At 48.2% G+C, this 21,040-nt stretch overlaps 1 protein-coding gene across 4 annotated transcripts in view; it reads right to left on the reverse strand.

Moving 5' to 3' along the window:
- ADGRB1 (adhesion G protein-coupled receptor B1) overlaps positions 1-21,040 on the reverse strand; it is a 259,845-nt gene that overhangs the window by 34,966 nt on the left and 203,839 nt on the right. For all 4 annotated transcript variants that reach the window (XM_083825567.1, XM_083825569.1, XM_083825568.1 and 1 more), the window contains 4 exons: positions 19,311-19,461; positions 15,113-15,182; positions 8,215-8,281; positions 3,880-3,965 (listed from right to left, as the gene is read on the reverse strand). In XM_083825567.1, the coding sequence (XP_083681693.1) occupies positions 3,880-3,965; positions 8,215-8,281; positions 15,113-15,182; positions 19,311-19,461 (374 nt within the window). The remainder of the gene's footprint in view (positions 1-3,879; positions 3,966-8,214; positions 8,282-15,112; positions 15,183-19,310; positions 19,462-21,040) is intronic.

A 21,040-nucleotide genomic window follows, 5' to 3' on the forward strand; every position in this document is an offset into this window, starting at 1 on the left:
GCCTATTATCAGAGTAGGCATGAACATCGCTGCTGAAGGACAGCAGGTCGGCCACTCTTTGGTGGTCTCTGGAAGTACCAGACCTTGGGATTTTACAGCCCTACCCTGGCTGGGAGAGAGATCAGGACACTTGACAGATCGTTTCCTAACTTTTATGGCTTTGTTTTCAGTCTCCCTGCAAAAAGGAAACTCCCATGAACACCAACACAGCATTATCAGTGGTCCTAGTGGTCATTGAGCTTACTTTTAAGTGGCTATTGATTGGTCTTTTAATTAGTTAGTTACAGTGACATAAGCCATTACTCCCTTGCAGAATAATGACTAAGTAACTAAGGTAGTCCACAGCAACTTTCAGTCTTGAGACACAGAGAAAATTAGCTCTTGTGTCAATAGATTCATATCTTCCAGGAAGGATGGTGTAAATCCAGTGAGGACAATGGCTGAACCAAAGATAAAGTGGGTCTTGAGAGGCATTAAGTGCATGACCCTTAAAAAAATCACGGTCCATCCCCAGACCTATAAGCCACATAGAACAGATAAGCAGAGAGACAGAGAGAGGCAGAGATAGGCAGCAAAAAGAAAGTAGATTGATTGGAGGAATTTGATGGAAAACTATACCAGAAAAAACATGAATGACACTGAATCACAAAGAATTGGCCAAAAGACCACTATAACACACAACTGTAACTGCTGTTGGGTGCATTTATGCAGAAAATTGTAAGCAGTAGGCACAGATGTGGGTACGTTTATATTCTAATTTGTTCTAGTTAGGGGCTTGAGGTTGCTAATATATTGAACTTCCGTAGCAGGTTTATATTGGTGCATGTAGGTATGAAAGGGTAGCTAATGAAATAACCACAGTGAATAATGCATTCATTTAATTTAGCTTTTTCTGCTTCCTAAATATCCACAAACAGCTCACGGACTCATCTGGTGTGTTCAGCAGAGCCTGGACTTTGCTACCCTTTATTGAAAAGTGCTTTACACCATGGACAGCCCAAAGAGTAGGAGCACTGCTTCCAACATGAAATGCTCCCAGGTGAAGGGCAATCCAAATCTGCTCCTATTTTAATGCAGTCATTATCTCTTTCCAATTCCTTTCTTCTCTAGGCACTGACAATCCAGCTCTTACACCCTGCTAGGACGCGCAGAGAATATTTCACGCAAGGTATTGGGTCAAACTTTCTCAAGCCCTCTCTATAATCAATGGAGGGAAAAAAAAAAGTAAAGTTCCTCTAAGGTGCATGTTGGAAGAACGAAACAGGGCTCCCATCTCTCTCCAGTGGCTACAGAGGGAGCCTTGGGAGATTAAGCTCACCAGGCTAAAATTAGCCTTTGTGAATATATCCTATAGCCTCATTCTTCTTCCCTGGCTGCATGAGCACACAAATGCTTCTGGAATAAACCCTGGCTGAATAAATTTAAAATTCATTTTAAAGGCTCCTGCGTCCAATATTAAGACATTCACTTTTAGGAGTATTCCTACCAACAAGGCTCAAATGCTGTCGGTTCAGCTGACCACAAGAGGAGGCAGAAATGGTAATGGTGAACTACTGCAAGCAGGCAGGTACCTGCTGGGATCCTCCTGCAGGGTTTTCTCCCTAGCTCGAGCACGTAGCACGTGCCCGGAAAGGATTTGGGGCATCCATGTGCACTGAGCCAGCTCTCCACGTAACCACATCCACCTCTCTGCAGCCTAGTTTTATGACACATGCATAAAGCCACTGCCATTAGAAAGTCAATGGTTTCTGACAACAGTAATCATAGTGATTTCCTCTGGTAAGTATAGGGCAAGACCTATCGTGTTTCAGGTACTATTTTACAGGAGCTGCTAACACCGATTTGTTGGTGCCAACAGATCTGCAGTACATGTGCTGGGCTCCTCTTAGTGTTCAACAGGTCCGTTCCCCCCCTTTTTTTTTCCCCCTTTGTTTTTTTTTGCAACACTGAACCATACTTCTTGCCTCTGCTAAAGGAAACACAACATTTCTTTAGACCAGCTCCTCAGATCCAAACATCTCCGAGGCTGTTACTCATTCGGATCATCTCCAGATCTACCCTCCAACACGGTTCCCAAGCCCAGGCCAGAAGCGGCTAGCTAAAGGGAAGGGGCACCGGAGCTCTCCAAAGCAAATCCGCAATCTCAGCGGGTGCACTTCGAAAGGAGAACAAAACCATTTAGCACAGAGAAGGCTCAAAAAGTGCTGCACACACACACACGGACACGAAAGAGGGGGGAAAAAGAGAAAAGAAAGAAAAAACAAAGAACATCAGAAAAACGACTTTTTTTTTTGCTTTGCAGGTTTTGTTTTCAAAGTACGACTACGAATGTGATCAATAACCAGCTTAAAGGGATTAAATAAGGTCACTCCCTGTGCAGTTCAGCTTAGAGAGTGAGAGACGGATGGGCAGTAACTCGCTGCTCTGCTAATCCAATAAAGCGTTTATTTCAGCGTTGGCTTTGCAGCGTAATTATCTTTCTGTGGACTCTGCCTGCAGTTAGGGCACTTTTCTGAGTTCTCTCTTTGTCAAAGAGGCATTGTGCAGAATAAAGCACTTCCTTGGTGGTGGTTCCTGTAAGCAGAGCATCAAGGTCACTTAATCACATACATCTCCAACCCAGCAGTAACAGACACCTTTGCTCATCCTCATCCAAACAGGCTCAAGTCTCCCCTTGTTATAACCCTATTAAGGCACCAATTTCCCTTCTTCGTTGCACCACTTGGGCACGCCAACACTGCCCCCAAAATGTGAGCCTTCCCTCGTTCCTCTCCCCCTCCTCTGGCTGGATAAGAGCTTGCTTCTGCCCTCTGTTTGATGCCATCATCAACTGAACATGAATTCCACCAGAACTCCCCGCTCCATAGCACAACCACAGGAATATTGAACCGTGTCCATGCTTTCTGCCTCCCAGAGGCAATTTTAGGGCCAGTGGGTGTTGCAGCACCACAGTGGATGCTGCAGCTTATTGTTTCTGAAGCCCTGGGTTGCTACAGGCTGACCTGTTCATTTGGTTTGACTCAGAGTGACAGCATGCCTCTTGTATTTTGCTTAGAGCACGGCATAACCCAGAGATAAAGTCTGAGCAGGCTGCAGACCCAAATAGGAACAGAGAAGGGGGCTCTCACGGTCCCAGAGCCAGTGACCGAGCAGCCGTTGGCAAAAGGGGCTGGAGGTAAAGCCAGGGGAGAGCCCTGCTTGGCAGCTGCCATCTTTGCTGTGGAAGCAACTTTTCAATTTATACTAAGGCAAAACCCAGCTGCCACAAGTCCTGAGCTTGAGGATGGAGTTTAGGGTGGTGGCTATGGAGAAGATAAAAAACCTCAGGTCATATCAGACTTTTTTTCTTGCATTGCCTACCAGTCCTCCTCTATACACATCCATCTATCCATCCACTAATCTGTTCACCTGTACAGCCCCTAAGTACCCTTTTCTTCAAAGCACTGTGTCCCTTTGCCATCCTTCAGCCACCTGCGTTAGGTGACCCTGGTGTCACACAGTCCATGCCACCCTCAGCGGTGCCACCTCTCTGACCTTCTGCTGTCTCTGGACATTGGAGAGAAGAGCCATTTGCTTTCCCTGCTCTTTGGGATCTACATCAGCTTGGGCTGAAGCCTTTTTAACAAAGAGTTGAACTTCCAACCCTCGTCACAGTGCTGCTTCTTGGGTCTTTTGTCCCCACGCTGAATGGCAAGGCAGAGAGATTAAATGAAGGATTTCTTTGTTTGTTTGCTTCGTTTCGTTTAAATCTGCTTTTGCTTGTTGTCTGCACCTCCACTCTTTGCATTCCTGACCTGGTTATTGATCACAACCTTGGTTGTTTTCTTTTTTTGTTTGCTTGTTTTTCATTCTTTACTTAGATGTATTGATAAGGCATACCCTGCCCGTTCCTTCAGTTTCTTATCTGTTATTCCATCTTTGGATACAAGTTTGTTAAAAACCAGAATGCCAATAACCATGTTCACCTGTTGAAAGAAAAACAACACACACATTTGTTCTCAAGTGGGTTAGGTCAAACGAACGCAGTAGTACAGAAGGTATCTACAGGGCAGGCCGAGCCCTTTAGTTTTTCCCAAAGCTGGGTGGCACGGTCGCACCTCTGCCCCCTTTCCACCCCATCCCACCTCCCTGCCACGTCTGAGTCCAGGGGAGCAGAATGCAGCTGGCAGCAGATCGGAGAGGTCCCCATGGACCAGAACAAGGCTGTAAAATGCTCAGATCATTGCAGGGCTTCTTGTAGCCCAATGCAAGCTCGAGATCTAGACAGGCAAACCCAAGGCACAAAAAGAATTCTTCAGGGTGGTACAAATAGAAAGTGGCCAATGCAGGGGAGAGCGGTGGGGTGACACAGCCTAGTTTCCAAAGTGCTTTTTGGAGTCCGTGCTCCCAACACAGCAGCTGGAATAATAACAAGGGGATGTGGTTTCTGCTCAGTGAACCACAACTGTTGCTCTCAGGTGGAGGGGTGTTGGAGCAAGTAGAAACATCAGCTGCTTGACACAGCTCATGGATTAACCACCCAGCCGATTCCCAGAAATTAGTGGGCGACTTCGTGGAGCCCTTCCTCCCACTTTGTTAGGGTGAGAGCACAGATGTCTGCATCAAGCGGGTGTAAATACTCACAGGGAAATAGCTGTGCAGAGCTGACGTCTTGCAAAGCTGTGTTAAACTCCCCAGTGCTCCGTTCTCATTGCACTCCCTGTTGCCAGCTGCATCTGTTTTACAGCCCCCAACCAAACCCCAGCAGCCCCTGAGCATCACCCCATTAGAGACCCGTTAGTCCCTGGGGGCACAGCTCTGATGGTGGAAAAAAAGTGACACTCTCCCGGTTTTGTTAACAAGGAGCCGCGCGGTGTTGGCAGGACAAAGTACTGGTGCTCTTCTGCGTGGGGTGCTTCCAATAAAAGGTTTAAGGACAAATTTAGAGATTTACAGCATCACGTGTTGGCTGAGAGCCTCGGTGAGGGTAACAGACCCTTGAGAGGTAGCCCTCAGGGACAACTCACAGAAAACACAGCCCAAGGGAAGGGAGATGGCTGCTAAGCCTCCATCTAATTGCCAAAATCATCCTCAGCACTGAGCAATCGTTCTGAGCTTGGCCTGCTGGTCTCAGCCAAGCACGACCCAGCTTTCTGATGGGGAGTCCACAGCTGGGAGTGAACGGAAGAGCTCCCACATAGCAATTATTTCCCTTTGTATCAGCTGCTGGGTGAGTGGACTACTTTTTGCAGCTGTGAGTCCATTTCTAGAGCTCACCACGGTATTGTTTTAAGGAAACAAGGCTGGCGAGTCAGACACAGCAACTCAGCCAAGGATCAGCAGGAAAACAACCTCTGGTTATGTGCTTGAAGAGACAGCACGTTTGGAAGTCACTGATATTTCTTCTCCGTGCTGGAGGCTGCAGAGTGGATGAAGTTCCCTTCTTTAAGGTGCGGGAAAGCAGCAGAGAAGATGAGGTTAAGGTTTTGCAGGCTGGATCACTAGTAGGGCTTGAAACACTTGAGGGTGTATCCTCCATTTACAGCAGGGGAGTTGATAAAGTGCAGCTCTGCAATTGCAGCTGTGCAACTGTTTTAATTAAAAAAAAAAGATTTTATCCAATGCACTGATCATCATGATCGATATCCCACTCTGATCCTGGCTCTGCTTCTTTTCAAAGACGGGGATACAGGCATGGACATGCCTCTAAATATTACCACTTCCAATAACATGCGGCTTAACTTCATTTCCTGATCTCCAGAATGCCATCCAGAAGCAAAGGCACAAAGCTGAAATTCATCCCTTGAGATAAGCAGTGCCTGATGAACGACGACTCCCTGTCCTCGCTTCACCATGAGCCTCTCCCTGCAGACACCTGCTGATTTCATCCTGTGTGTGATGAAGTGTCACCAGGGTGATTCACCTGAGTTAGGGGTGTAAAGCTGCATGCAACAGCTCTGCATTTAAGCTTACTGAGGTTTTTAAGGCTCAAGGTTAATATCTGGGATGTAGCAGAGAGAATAAATGCAGCTGAAGCTAAGTCAGCTGGGTGCAAAGTCATTTGGGTGTCCATATATCAAATTATTCAGAGTTTTGGGTGAGAAAGAGCTTCTTGGCTCAGTCAGAGCCAAGTCCCACCTTGTTCTGTGCATCCCTGCCCAACAGCAGCTGTATTATCTCTGAAGTAAACCTCCCCTGAGAGCAGCACAGCTGAACATCTCTAACATAGCCCTGCCAGAGCCTCACTGTCCTAGTGCTAAGTCAGGTGCACTGTCCCTCCGTCACTGGCATGGTCAACCCAAAATCAGGACAAAGCCTGCACAGGAGGCAACTTGAAAAAACTTGAGGTCTTGAGGACAGTGCATACCTGAGAATTTTATGTTCAATCTTGTGCTCTGCTGCAAAGTCACAGTGTGAATTTGGGCAACTTATCGTGCTTCTACCAGGTTCCCATTCATAAAAAGATGTTCAGTGCTTATCCTTCCTCTCCTTCCCAACTCTCTTGGGCATTATTTGCTTCTCATTTAGCAATGAGCCAGGTTACCTAAAAGAGGTGTAGAGGCTCCCTCTCCGGGCACTGAAGACAGCCACCTCCAGAGATGACTTCCTACCTCCCAAGACCTTCTGTACCAAGCACCATTTCCAGGTGCTGACCTCCCTGCAAGGTTATTTCCTTTTCCATCTTTGAGTGAAAACAGAGCCGCCGAATGGAAGCAGGCTGCGGAAAGCTGACGGATTACTTCCCTTGTTGTTGGCACAACAAAAGCAAAACAGGCAGGAGGCTGACTCCCTTTTCTCTGGGCACCACAACACTTCACTCCCTCCTGATCACCGCTGTCTGTTGAGCATTCAAGCTACCGAGGCAGAACTATCTGCTATTATGTCGTGGGGCAGAGAGCTAGTTCATCTGAAAGGAAACACTCAGCCACTTAATGCTGCTGTCAATTATTACAGCTATAAAGACTCTGACCCCATGTGCAACGTCAGGGAGAGAAATCCAGCCATCACATGCCTACAGAGATCTAAGGACTGCCTGGCCTCAACGTCTGCTTATCCCCAGATTTTGTTGATGCTGTCCAAAGGCTCAAACACATGTGGTAGCCCTATGCTAAAGAAAGACCCTAACTTATACATGCTTTGCCTTATTATAGAGGAGGGGCAACGGATGGCTTGTTTCTTTGACATAGTGATGAAACAACATCACCAACGTAAACCGACATGCAGTGACAGTAGTGAGAATAGATGCAGCAAGAACTTTTGTGTAGTTACTCTCCTGTAAGCCTGCTGCTGCTGCAGAGCAGCTATCCCCCATGGCACTGCATGAAACAAAAGCCTGAGCTGAAAGGGAAATTGCAAGTGTCAACAGTCCCATTCCTAGGGGACTCTCTGGTACACTTGAGCTTTAGAGGACATCCAGCTCCGAAAATGCAGACTTCCACTCAGACGGGGCTCAAACGTGGCGTTAACCATGTCTGTGATTGCTGCAGGAAGAATTTTTTTAGAGGACCAGCAGTTCTCAAAGCCTTTGAACCCTGACATCAAGATTTCTGATGAGCAGCGAGGCTTCAACAGCAAAGGGAGCTTGATGAAAGGCATGTCATCTGGAGTGACACCTTCAGCTTGGGTAACAACTGGCCAAGACAGGCTTTCGGGGACAGAACAGACTCCGCCTGGGAGGAGGTGGTGGGACAGAGTTTGGGAACATCCACTTTAACCACACCATCTCTTCGAACAAGAGGCAAACGCGGTGTTTGACACCCTCAGCATTGTTTCGAAGACCTCCATTTCACCTGCAAACAGGAAAGCAGCTCACGTGCACTGCCCATCCGGGACAAATGAAGAATAAATGCTGGCTGTGGAGGCCCAGCTTGGTCTCAGAGCAACCAGTAAGAGCAGTTTTGGAAGGAGTTAATGTCACAGTTTTCCACCACCAGGCTGTACTTCCATCCAGATAGGGCAATAAAAAGGCAAAGCATTAACCAGATGCCTAGGGAACTACAGAGAGGCCAGAGGCAGAGGGCTGATAGCTGAGGCACAATACATTTCAGACTTAGCCCCATCCCAGATCGCTGGCTTCTAACACTTTGTGCTTTCCTCCTGAAGGGGAAAGCTATTTAAAACACAGGTAGAAGTAGAGAGGGACACTCTTGGGTTGGAAGAATGAGGGAAGCCCTGTAAGATAAAAAAAAAAAGGGGGGGGGGGGGAGAAAAATGCTTTCAGCCAAGCTCAAATACCAAAACGACAGCAGCTGCCGGTCCCACGAAGGCGTAGAGAAGACCTCCCTCTAATGACAGCCAGCAGCTGGAAAAGGAAGAAGGAAAAGAAAGTTACCCAGTGGCCAGCATCACCAACAAAGAGGCACATGTTTTGCTGCTTCTCTCTGCCTGTGGAGTTGATAATCCATGGTAAAAAAGCCTCAGACTTTACAAGCAAGCAAGTTGTGCTTTCCTTTCCTCATGAACGTGCCCTAAAGCCCAGCTGCCTGGGGGTCTGCCTGCAGAGCCAAGTTTGATTGCTGACAGAGGAGTGCATGTAAAATGCCTGCCATGCTCTGCTTCAGACCAGGTCCTGCGGTTTGTGAGCAAGATGATGCTCTTGTCGTGCTCACTTAGACAAAAAGAGTAGAAACGGTGGAAATTGTCCCTCATTATTTGCTAACCAGTATGCCTCTCAGGTCTGAGATCCAGGAGAGCAGCACGTTTCTGCTCCTGGAGCCTCCCTTTGGGCTTGCTGCCACGGGGAAAATTTGCAATGCAGGAGGAAAGTGGGATGGATGTGGATGCTCCTGAGGAATTAGCTGAGCGTGAGGCGTTGTGGTGCCCCTCCCTAGAAATCATCTGGTTGCTTCTCCCTCAGCTGAGAAGGATTTCTCCTTTCTCCAGTGTCCTTGTGGGGGATTTAGGCTCTTAAATTAAAGGGTTGGTGCCTGAACAACCCAAAGTGAATCTTCTGACTAAGTCGTGGTGTATACCATGTCTGTGCCTGTCATGGTGCCAGTAGGCCTAGAGGACATTTTTAATCACGGGAGATCTAATCTACAGAGTCTAAGATGTTTTACATGCTTTTTTTTTTTTACACTTTACAGTTACATTCAGTCAAATCACAGCCTGAACTCCACTGACTGCCTTCACCACATCTTCCCCACCCCAGTAACCAGAGCACCCAGCCCGGATGGAGACCTCACTGGGGAGACAAATCCCAGTGCCCAGGTAGGCAGAAGGAATAGGCCCCAAGTGTCCCCACGGGGCTCCTCCTGCCCCCTACATCCACACCGAGCCTTTCAGGTTCGAACATAAAGACAGGAAGGAAAAGGAAAAGTTGTTTTTTTTTTTTTTTTAAGGAAGAGTATTTTCACTGTGGGGGTGGACACGCAGGCTGCCCAGAGAGGTTGTGGGGTCTCCTCCTTCAAAAGCCACCAGGACGTGGGCCTGGGCACCCTGCTGCAGGTGGCCCTGTGGGATCCTGTGGTCCCTTCCCACCTCTGTAACTCTGACAATCACATCAGCACTGGGGATGAAATCCCCATTTCACGGGGAATCCAGCATTTCCAAGCGTGGACACACAAAGCAGGCACTTTGGGGCAAGAGAAGATGTGAATTTACACTCGCAGCAGCCCCATGCTCTGACATCGCAGGGCCCTGGAGAAAATGTGCAGTGAAGTAATCCTGTTTCAACAGCAAAACTACCGTGTATTTACCAACGGGTAAGAGCAGGCAACCACAATGGAGCAAGGACTTTCTCCAAGCTCTTAACGCAGCTAACCCTGCAGTAATTCACGTACGTGCCGGCACTCCCAGTGATCTCGTTTCATTCTGCATCAGGAGAAACACTGCCTTTCAGACCCTCCCAGGAAACAAAGCCTTCCTGGAAACATTTCAGTTTTGGTGATCGACCTCCGATGATTTTGTATCAACTCTGCCTTGCAAAAAACTTAATTTTTCACCTTAAAATACAGAACATTTGGGGAAAAAAATAACTCAAACTGAAAATTGGAAGCAGGACATTCTGTGTTTCTTCAAGGCCTGAATCTTGTTTATTTCTAAGTTAAAGCCATAAGATGGTAATTTAATCAATTCTGATTTCTTCCTGATAGCCAGTTGCTCCTTCAGAAACTGTCTGAGCAGCTGTGATAATAAAGCAAATAACCAGGATAATAAAACAAATAACCAGGCGGGGAGGGAGGGAATAGGAGCGAAGCTTTGGAGGGCTGCAAGAGCTGGAAGAAGTCTTCATGAGTGCAAGGGGGAGAACCGAGGCGGCTCCTAAACCCCTGCCCTTGCTCAGCTCTTCTGCTCCAATGCTCAAAAGTCTTCAAGACTTTTTTTCCCCCCTGGGTCTCTTCTAGCCACAAAGGGAAGATCCAGCTCACCCCAAGAAGGGAGCTGGCAGCCCTATACTCCATTTAGCGATGAGGACACGGTGCAGGGAGGGCTCTCCGTGGGCTTTCTGAAGGCAAGTTCACACATCACCGAGCACCGGCCTCGTCCTTTCTGACTGCCTGGCCTCCCTGTCACAGCTCGTAACCACAGCGTTTCCTTCCAAAGCCGTCAGAGGTGGTGGCTGACAGCAGGAGAGGGAGAAGCGGTTCTGGAGAAGGAGAACCGACAGCAAACTCCAGCAACACGTGAGTCCCGGGGAGATGCTTTTAGCCTCGTCCCTGCAAGGCACAGAAGTGTTTGCATGGCGTTACGAGGCTTCCCAGCACTTGCCAAGGGATCTCCCCAGAGATCTTTTAAATAACATTGCCACTGAAAGGAAGGGAGGGAGCGGTTTAGCAATGCTCAGCCACCATTTCCAAGCAGGGCTTCCCAAACTGACGGCAGCTCTTGCATCCGAGACCTCTTCACCACACATCTGATCCAGCTGAGATGCTTCTGTGGCAAAGATGTGAGGTTGGAGGGCTTTTGTCTTGGTCCTGTGAAGAGCTGACTTCCAGCAGGACCTTCTGGACTACACCCCACAGCTCTGCTGGCGACGGGTCTCACCATGGTCATGCACAAAATTAAAGACCCGTGGTGCAGCAGCCAACACCGGTTTATAACTTTATAACTTCAGCCTACAGCTGGGGTTCAGGGCTGTCCCACCAGCATGCACAAATCTGTACAAAAACCTGGGGGTGACTGAAGCCCTAATGCAATGACACATAAGGAATCCTGGAAACCAGGAGGCAGTTTGTTGAGCTTTAGAGGTCCAGAGTCAGTCTCTGGAAGTGCTCAAGGCCAGGCTTGATGGGGCTTTGGGCAGCCTGGGCTGGTGGGAGGTGTCCCTGCCCACAGCAGGGGTTGGAGCTGGATGGGCTGTAAGGTTCCTTCCACCCCAAACCCTTCCATGAGTCCATGATTCTACTCAGACATTCAGCCTAATGGTTTGAGACTTTCTTGAGACTGCAAGAACAGCCTACACCCTTCCCTTAGCTGATCTCCAAACAACTGAAAATCATATCCAGATGAGAAAAAAGAAAAATCCCCTCGTGTCTTCCTGTCCTCACTGTAGATATAGGGTTCAAAGCACTCCAGAAGTGTCCTGAGCAATCAGGGCTTCTGGTTGAACGCCCCTGGAGAATTGCTGCTCTGAAACCCCCAGGGACACAGCCAAAACCCTGCAGTACCTATTGGGTTTTTGAATTCTACAGTACCTAATTTGGATATTTGATTTGAAATTCTATCTCCCTTCTCTTCTTCCAACTTGGTGTCCCAGTCCAGCCAGCCAAAGGGTAATCCTTTTACCTCCAACCTTCCCATGCTCAAAGCAGCCTCTGAGCTCCCTGATTTACAACTCGGAGACGTGGCCAAGCCTCCAACCACCAAGTCTTGGAGGGACAGACCTCCAGGCTGCTGCAGCTGTGCGCCATCGCACTGCTACTACTCTTAGGATCCAGAAACTGCAGGGTTGGAAGAAGTTTTGAAGGGCACTGTGAAGTCCCTCGTGGTCTGTCATGTCAGCTCTCGTCCCCTCCATCACAGGGAGGGACATGTTGTGGCTAACATCTCGTGTTTCCTTCTGCACGGTGGGAACTTCATGCCTTGCAAGCCTGCTTCTGCCCATCTGAAACACCCTGTGCATGCCCTATTCCAGCTAGAGACAAAGCTAAAAGTTCCTCTGACCTCCAGCTCCAAGCTTTGCAACCACCACACACAGTCCTGCCATGGTCACAAACCAAAATAACCCTGGGACGAGCTGAGATCCAGCTCTATATTCTGCTTATATACCTTCAGCATTAAACAGTGTTATGTGTAGTTCCTCTGTCTGAACAGCCTCAAGGTTTGGAGGTCGGCTCTGAAATTCCTGGTACATAATATTGACCAATTATTATTGAAAAATAATACTTGTTCTAGAGAAGAGCTACAACCAAGGGCCTCCCTGCACATCGATAGAGCTTTTATGCCTCCTGAACAGGAAAACAGTGACTGCGCTGAGGTGTAGGGACACCCTGTCTGTCTTGGTCCACACTGATTTTTGCTTCGTGGTCTAAAATGCACCCCCTAAGTTGAGCAGGGACTGCTCAGCCAGTGCCTGCAGGGCCACACACGCTGCTCGGGGCAGTGCTGGGCTCAAGTGCATGTGCCTAAGTTTGCTCAATTTACCTGTGGCTCTTGATAAAGCCAACGGCAGGAATCACAAGAAGGTGGCAGCGCTACAAATGTCTGAGCAGAGGCTATTTCCCATGCTCGTGCTCTGCAAACCGTGGCGTTAGTGACACGGCGTGTCCCAGGAAGATTGTCCCAGTGGATTAGAGCTGGGAGCACGTGTCTGGACTCACTAAGCACCTCGTGAAGCCAACAACCCCCTGCTGCAGACACGTCTGATGAACCACAGGGGTTTGCAGAGGAAAGGGACAGACAAACTGGCTGGGGACAGGCAACAGGGGAGCCTGAGCACTTGGGTGTGCACGGAAAGAGCCTCCCTGCATTGGTTTGAGTGTGGGCTGGAAGAAGGGTGCACACAATGAGCTGGTGGCTGCAGGGCAAAAGAAGGTGTAACTGTATGTACACCACCAATATTGGGCAGTGGGAGAGCTCAGCTTTCAGTTCTTGGATGCTTTTGAGTCTGAGCATGATCCTTCCAAGCCAGAAAAAAACCAAAACCCAACAACAAAAAACCCAACCACAAATTTCAACAAAAAAACCCACAACCACAACCAGCACAACCTAATTAAGAGCCCCAGCACCAAGACGTGCTCTCCATGAACTGTTGCCTGGATGACTTTGCTGGGGCTCACCGGCTTCACCACCCACTGGGCTCCAGCGTGGAAGGGAATAAAAGGACTGGATTGGACCTGCCAGGGTGCGAAGGCCCCCTGCTATTTCGGTGACAAGCACCCTGACAGCAGAACTAAGAAATGGTGTCACGGGCAGCCAGCCGACCTGCCAGGCAGGCAGCCTCCAGCCCCTGCACGTGAGGAGCGATGGAGGTTTAAGGGCTGGAAGGAGCCAGGGGATTAGCAACAAGAGCAGGAGAGCTGCTCTGGTTAAGGACACCCTGGGCATGATGGAAAATCAGCACGCTGCCTTGCCGGCGTGCCAATCTGAGAGCAAAGAGGGTGTCCAGCAGGCTTTGTTGTGCCTTGATGTCCTTGTGCTGCAGGCTGGGAGAGCTTTGCCCTGGGGCAGAGAGGTGCTGACACATGTGGTCCAGGGCAGGGAGGAAGGAAAAGATCATCTGTACATTCCCTCCTTCCTCCCAAGGCTTTTTTGTGGGGTCAGTGTTCACTACAGAACTCTGTGGTGGCCCTTAAGCATTCACAGGGAAGGATCCACAAAGCTTTTTGCAACAATTCACACCGGTTTGTAAAGAGGGAAGGAAGCAGAAATATTTAGAGCTTCCACCCATTACGATTCTGTAACAGGACAATCTGACCCTAAATCCCCCAATGCAAATCCCACCCAAAATGCAAACCCTGCACCGTTTGCTGGGGGTGTGCAGAATTCGGTGGAGATTCAGGAATAGCAGGGATTGCACGTGGCGTGCTCTCCGTGAGCATACCAACCCCTCAGCTGCTGCTGGCATCTCCTGCATTTCTTAGGGGTTGTTCACGTGGGATGCAAAGAACTGGCCAGAGAGGCTCTGGACAATGATGGGATGGGATAGAGAAGGGCCTGGTCTATTGCTAGGTAAAATATCCTTTGACTGTCACTATTCGTAAAATTTCTAAGCTATTTTTTTCACAACACAGTGAAAAAATACTACTTCTTTTAAAGGTTGTACTAATGCTCAGCTCTGAGTGATTCCAGCCTTGCCCTAATGTATTTTTTTTCCCTCTCCACAGCTTTATTCTGTAATTTCTATCCTGACTTCCTTCCCCCACTACAATAAAAGTTTCATAAAGGTAAATAAAAAAGGTAAAAAAACCAAACAAACTTGGTTTTCATAAAGGTAAATATCCAGTGTGGGATTTAGCAAACAAATTCTGATTGCTTTCAAAAACTTAGTTGGAAAAATTTATCCACATTTTGATGCCTAAATCTAAGCTGAGCTATTTGGAAAACCTGAGTCCAATCAAGCAGTCCATTACACAGATGAACACAAAAGCTGTTATTTCATTTTTAGACATCTCAAACTTCAAATATTCCACATTTTGCTCTAAAAAATAAAAATAAAATAAAATAAAATAAAATATTGTGTTTACCTAAAGGTACTTAGATGAAAATGATGTAATATATGGAAGAATTAATCCCCCCATTCCCTGTGAAATTGTTTTTAAAGAAGCACATGATCGTCGCTCGGTATCTAGCCCTGGTGGTATTCCCGTAAGGATGCTTCAGAAGCAAATGCAGACAAAATCCACGTTACAGACCGTGGCACTCTTATCCCCCTGGTGACAACGTCCCTCTCATTCAGACAAACCAAACTAGGAGGGCTGCTCCTGTTCACAAAACAAGTCCTCTCTCTGGGGACTTGGCTCTCCTAAGGTTTCCCCTGGGCATCTGGATGGAGAGGAGGGAAGCACGCAGCATCCCGATGAGCCGAGGGCTTGAGGATGCTCCTTCCACTCCCATCACTCCTGCTTCCCTCTGCCACGGGCAGCACGCATTAATTTAGCTCCTACCTTTGCTCCTGCAGGTCAGTGACTGCATTTTGACAAGGATAGAGGGTAAGACGGGAAGGAAAAGGAAGAAAAGCCCCGGTACTCACTAGTTCGCGGTGCCGTACCCCTTGGCTTTCGTAAACCCCACGGAAATGGCAACCACCAAGGCGGGGAGCCCTAAGGAAAAGAAAACACGAGAAAATTGGTCATTGCAGCACACGTGCAGGTCTGCTCCAACTCAGGCATACAATACACCCCATTCCTCCCAGTGTTATTCTAGCACCATCTGTCCCAGCCTGGCCCCTTGGCAGAGGCTGAATTCAGGACCTTCAGAGCCAAAAGCACGAGCCCTTGTTACCTGTGCTAATGAAGTGAGTGCCATCAGCTGCAATCAGCTCGCGTCCCGCTGTGGTCTCAGCAGTTGTGTGGGAAATGATAGCACTTTCAGATGCATAGCATCAATTCCTTTTATTTTTAGGGACACGGAATAGCTGGCCAAAGATATGCCAGGCTGTTTCCTGCAGGTGGGATATCCAGGCACCACACAACCCAAAAGAGCTGGCAAGGCAGAGATTAGGAGCTGTTTGCTCTGGATATACGAACAACCTAGGTTCAAATCTCACCCCAAATGAGACAGAGCAGGAAACTGCATTCCCCCTACCCCAAATGGGTCCCCTGTGTTCTAGGTCATGATCCATAATGGTCCCTTGACGCACGATGGAAAAGAGCACCCATACATCGGGTCCTTCTGCAAACCTGGGTACTTATTTCTTGCCTGAGACCTGCTCTCCTTTCACATCCAAAAGGGGAATAAGCTAAGAGAAATCAACCAGCCTCGAGAAGACACACTTCATTGCAGAGGATGGGCATGGTAATCCATGGCTGGGAGGCCACGTGAAGCTTGTTGTGCACAATCCATAATTTAGGGTTTTGGGAGCTAATAATAGTGTCAACACAGGGTGAAGCTACATGTAAGACCTTAACGCTAGAATCTTCAATAAAATGAGTGTGAGGGAGGAAAATAAAGCAAATCTGCTGCTTATTGGGAAATGCTGGCCTGAAACTCCTAGAAATGTAATTAAAAGCTCTGACATGGTTGTGTGTTTGAATGCCCAGGCAGTTCTGAGCTAGCAAAAGATGTTATATCCTGCTAATAGCCTTCTGATCCATCCTATTCCTTCTTGATAAACTGCTCAAGAATTTACAGAGGAGATTGGGTACTTTTCTGGTTCACTATCCCCAGCCCAGCTCTTCCCTTTCCCTATAAAATGCCTGGATATCAGCTGGTAACATCTGGTTCCTCAGCCACCGAGGGCTCTGTGGGGCTTTTTATAGCCCTCCTCCTCACGTCATGCCACATTAAGCTGTCTCAATGCTAAAGATGGGCAAATCCCATTAGGAATTAGCAGGATCAGTAGCCAGCTGGGATTAGTGCTTCTTGACGAGACCCTAATTCCTGCACTGTAGAGGTCACGGCAGGCAACTGCGGTTTGGAGGGCTGTCCAGACACAGCACCCAAACACTAATGCTGCTGGCAGGGTGCTCACTCGGCAGTAAAACCATCGCACGGATGATTAACCAAGAGGGTCAGCAGCCAGCTGGGTGGTGTAGGGCCAAGCTGGCTGGAACATGAAGCATTTGAGAGTCTTCAAAGAGAAGTGTTTCTCTTCCATATGAAATTCCCAAGCACAGCTCACGTTTGAGCAACCTGAACCGATGGGTAGGGGTTGAGAGATGTCTCTTTTTTGGGTTTTCTTCTTAATCAACTCTTGCCCCTCTCGCCAAGCTTCCTTCACACCTACAGACTGGGTATCCCAGCCGTATCATCTGCACGGTGCTCGGTACAACGCCGTCGGCGTGGCACCCCATGGCAAGCACCCCATGAAGGCATCAGGGAAAGGGCTTTTTTGGTGAGTCGATCGTTGATGCGAGAGGTCCCGTTGGAAAGAAGAAAATTGGCTGAGACTCTGCCAAAAATAGCAGCATGTTCTTTGCAAAGTGCTTCTCCGGGACGTGACAATTATGCAGAAAGGCACATTTGGGCTGTGAACTCATCAGCTTTCAGGGACTGGGTAGGAAGGAGCCCCAGCTTGTGCTGAAAATGAAGTTCCACACAAGCTGTGTTTGCTGGAGGAGGTAGCCACACCAAGGCAGCTGAGCCAACGAGCATAGCAATGAGGGCTGCTGAACTCCTCTGCCTTGGGAGAGAGGTAAAGAGAATGTCTAACCACAGCTGCATATGATTAGATTAAAAAGAAATAAATCCAAGCATTATCAAAACATCTTCTAATCGATCCTTGGCTACCTGAAAGAAATCTGCTTCTCACTGGTCTGTCCCTGTAGGCAGCCACTGTGCTACACAGTCAAAAAGCGAGTGTTATCGTCCTAACTCCACGAGAAACCTGATTTGAAGAGCTTCGTTCTGCCAGGCCAGCAGGAGAACTGTGTCATGCGATCAGCACATCCCATTAAAAAAAGGTCGTTTTATAACAATGACTACCAAGAGCCACAACTGTTACGAACAACTGCAGACCCACTCGGAGCCTCAGCCAGGGCTACATTAAAAATCCATTTGAAGCCCCGACATGATCCTAAGAGGACTAACCAAATTATTCCTTCTTTGCTGGGACTAGATGTTCTGATGGAATTGTTTCTAGGGAACAATTTGCCCATCTAAATAACTTAAAATTGTTCTAATTGCTAAAAGCTCTTTGCTGGAAAGGCGAAGTTGCTTCCCCAAGAGAAGAAAGGAAAAACTGGGAATAAATCTCAGTGCTGACGAAAACCACGGCGGCTTCAATGAGCTACAGCTGCCAGCAGCTGAGAACTTGGCAGAGATCTAGAACGAGGGCTTAGAAAAATGTTAATAAGCAAAGGGGGGAAAGGGGGAGAATCAGCTCATGAATTGTGCTAATTATTTCAGATTATGCTCTTTAAAACATATTTTCAGCCTCTTCCCTCTTAGAGGCGCCATTAATCCCAGCTGAAGCCAAGCAGGGTGCTAAATATCTGGAATTCCCTTGCTGCCTTAACAGGCAAGAGCGTTCTTCACTTCGTGTCCTAACCTATTCCAAATGTTATTATGCATCATTTATCAGCCACTGCTTCCTAGCCCAGGAATAACTACATTTCACTAACACTGCAAATTATGCTTCTACACATGTAGGCTATTTTTTAAAAAAATCTGTACAGATTACAATTGTGGATGTCGCTCGCCCAAAATTCCCTTGACTAACACTCCCATCTGTCCCAGTGTATATAAATCAGAATGAAAAAAATCCCTTTTATTACCAAAAAAGAGCTATCAGTCTCTTGCATCCGATGTGCCTGATGCTCCTCAAGTTACACAGTTTGTGCTTGAATGCATGCACCAACCCCAAAAGCAACCGCGACCCGTGCTTTTTACGTGTGTGCTTATGGGTTTGGGTTACACACCAGTCCCCAATTTCAGTCCCACGATTTATTTTGTTTCCTAAGCAAAAGCCAGGGCTGAAAACTTCAAGGGATGCAGGTGCTGCAAGGAGGATGGCTCCTGATGTACCAGCATAAATCACATCAGGGCCCTTGGTAAGTGTCGCTAATATCTTGCCTGGGGTGAAATGCTTGACTCCAGTAGTCAAATGAGCCCCTAATACAGCTCAGGAGCTCAGTGCTTTCTCTCTCTCTCTCTCTCTTTTTTTTTTTTTTCCCTGCTTGCTTTTGAGCAACTTTTTGTTCAGTCACCGCTTTCCAACACAAGCTTGTCATCGCTTTGAAAGCCCAGGTTACGGGCTTGCATTTGTTTTCTCCTACAGAATGCATCATTTAAGGCTAATAAATTAAACATACGGAAGAGGCAGAGGGAGGAAAATTAGTTACAAGCATCTGCACCGGTCTCAGAGTTTATTTGTCTATGCAAGGCCCTGCTGCCATGGAGACGGGATTTCAGAGCTCGCTTCTCCCCGGGTTGCACACGGAAGGAGGCAGAGAGAGAGAAATAAGAGAGAGAAAGCAAAAGAGACCCAAAGGCAGGAGAAATTCCCCCTGTACACCCTTCGGATACAGAGCCCCCTCCCAGCTCATCTCCCTTTTGTCACCCTGGGCCGGATGGGGCAGCAGGTTGGACTCATTTTTTACCATCTCAGCTTTGCTCATTTCTAACCACCCCAGCCCTTCTCGACACCCCCAGAGGTGTCAAGCCCCTTGTGCCGAGCCTTCTGCAGAGCATCGGTCCTTCTTGTGGGCTTTACACTCTCTGCTCTGCATCCCAGGATGGGAAAATTATTATTTTTTTTTTCTCTCCCCTGTGAGACCCACGATCCTCACCCCATCCGAGGCACAAGAAGCGCTTGCGGATGATGCGGTTCCGTAACCGGCCCGTCACGGCCATGTAGGACTGCCAGGCCTCGGTCAGCACCCAGCAGAAAGAGGAGAGGAAGAAGAAGTGCAAGAAAGCCGCCACCAGCGTGCATATCACCTGGAGAGAGGAGGAAAGGAGGACACGTGAGAGGAGAGAGGAGAGCGGCAGGCAGAGGGGGGCTGCTTCCAAACCAGGCTCTGAAAGGAAAGGTCACAGGGATCAGCAAAGGAAAGGACATTTCGGGAGGAGGGAGCCTCCCCCTCGAGCTTTGACCTAGCTCGGGGCTGAAGCGTTTGCCTCAAATCGAAGCGCTGCTCAGAAACTGGTTGCTCTTAAGCACGGGCTCCAAGCCCGTGGTTAATTATTTTATAGGATCACAGAATATCCCGAGTTGGAAGGGACCCATGAGAATCATTGAGTCCAACCCCTGGCTCCACACAGGACCACCCAAAAATCACACCGTGTATCTGAGAGCATTGTCCAGACATTTCTTGAACCCCATCAGGCTCGGTGCTGTGCCAACGTCCCTGGGGAGCCTGTCCCAGTGCCCGACCACCTCTGGCTGCAGAACCTTTCCCTAACCCCCACCCTGACCCTCCCCTGTCCCAGCTCCGTGCCCTATTTTACTGAAGTCTCAGCCCATAGTGGTGCTGTTTGCCTGCAGCAAGACACATTCATTTCCCAGTGAGCAAACCCCCAGTGCTTTCAGAGAGGATGGAGCAGTTATTAAGGTTTGCACAACACCGTGTCGGCGGTGCTTGGCAGTAACGAGCTCAGAGGAAGGCAAATCCGGGGGGTCCATGCCAGGACGGATGGCTCTTTGCAGAGCAAATATGTGGAGCTGGGTGAAACCCTGGCTGCTAGGGGCTGGGAAGGACCCTGAGCATACGAGGTGCTGAGCTGTCCAGGAGCACGTAACTACTAGCAGGGAGGAAAAACAAAAAGCAAAGAAAAATTGCAATGAAATGACATTAGAAGAAATTTCATAACCGTGTGCTCTACCACTCAGCAGGGAAATCTCTCGGAGGAAATGCAGGGAGCTCAGGCCATTTAAAATTAAACCGGGGAAAGCACCAGCGAATGCATTACGGAGAACAACCCTGTAGTGCCGGGGAGATGGGCTGGAAAGCTGACAAGCTCGTCTTTGTTTTTTAACGCAGCAAAGCCAAATCGGTGCCGCTCCGTTAACCCTGCCAGAGCCGTGCTTCATTTTCACCATCGGAGAATGGGAACCCATCAATGGACGTGAAACCGATGGAAATAAACTCCCAAGGAGAAGGGAGAGCAAACAGAATTTAATAAAAGTGACTCTGGATGGAAAAAAAAATGGCTTAAGGCATTGAGAGCAGATGGGGAAGTGAAGAATTTCTCTGCTTTGAGTTATATCAGGAAACATGGACTTGGGGTTTATGGTCACTGAACCTAACTCTTTTTTCATCCACCAGCATCTTTCAGCACAGAGCTCTTGTGCACGTCTTTTATCACGATTTTATCGGATTGCTCTCGATCCATACACTGGCACAGCCAGGCGTTGTCAGAGGCTGGGAATAAAAGTCAGGCTGTGGGTTCGTGGAGACAGGGACTGCCTTCTCGTTTCATGTTTGTGTTTGACATAGAAACCTTTGGTATTCTGCCTACAAACGGATTCTGGATGACAGCTCTGTACAAATAACCCAGCTCAATGTGATAATTTGAA

Source organism: Anser anser (assembly GCF_964211835.1).
Source record: "Anser anser genome assembly, chromosome: 2".
Classification (NCBI taxonomy): domain Eukaryota; kingdom Metazoa; phylum Chordata; class Aves; order Anseriformes; family Anatidae; genus Anser; species Anser anser.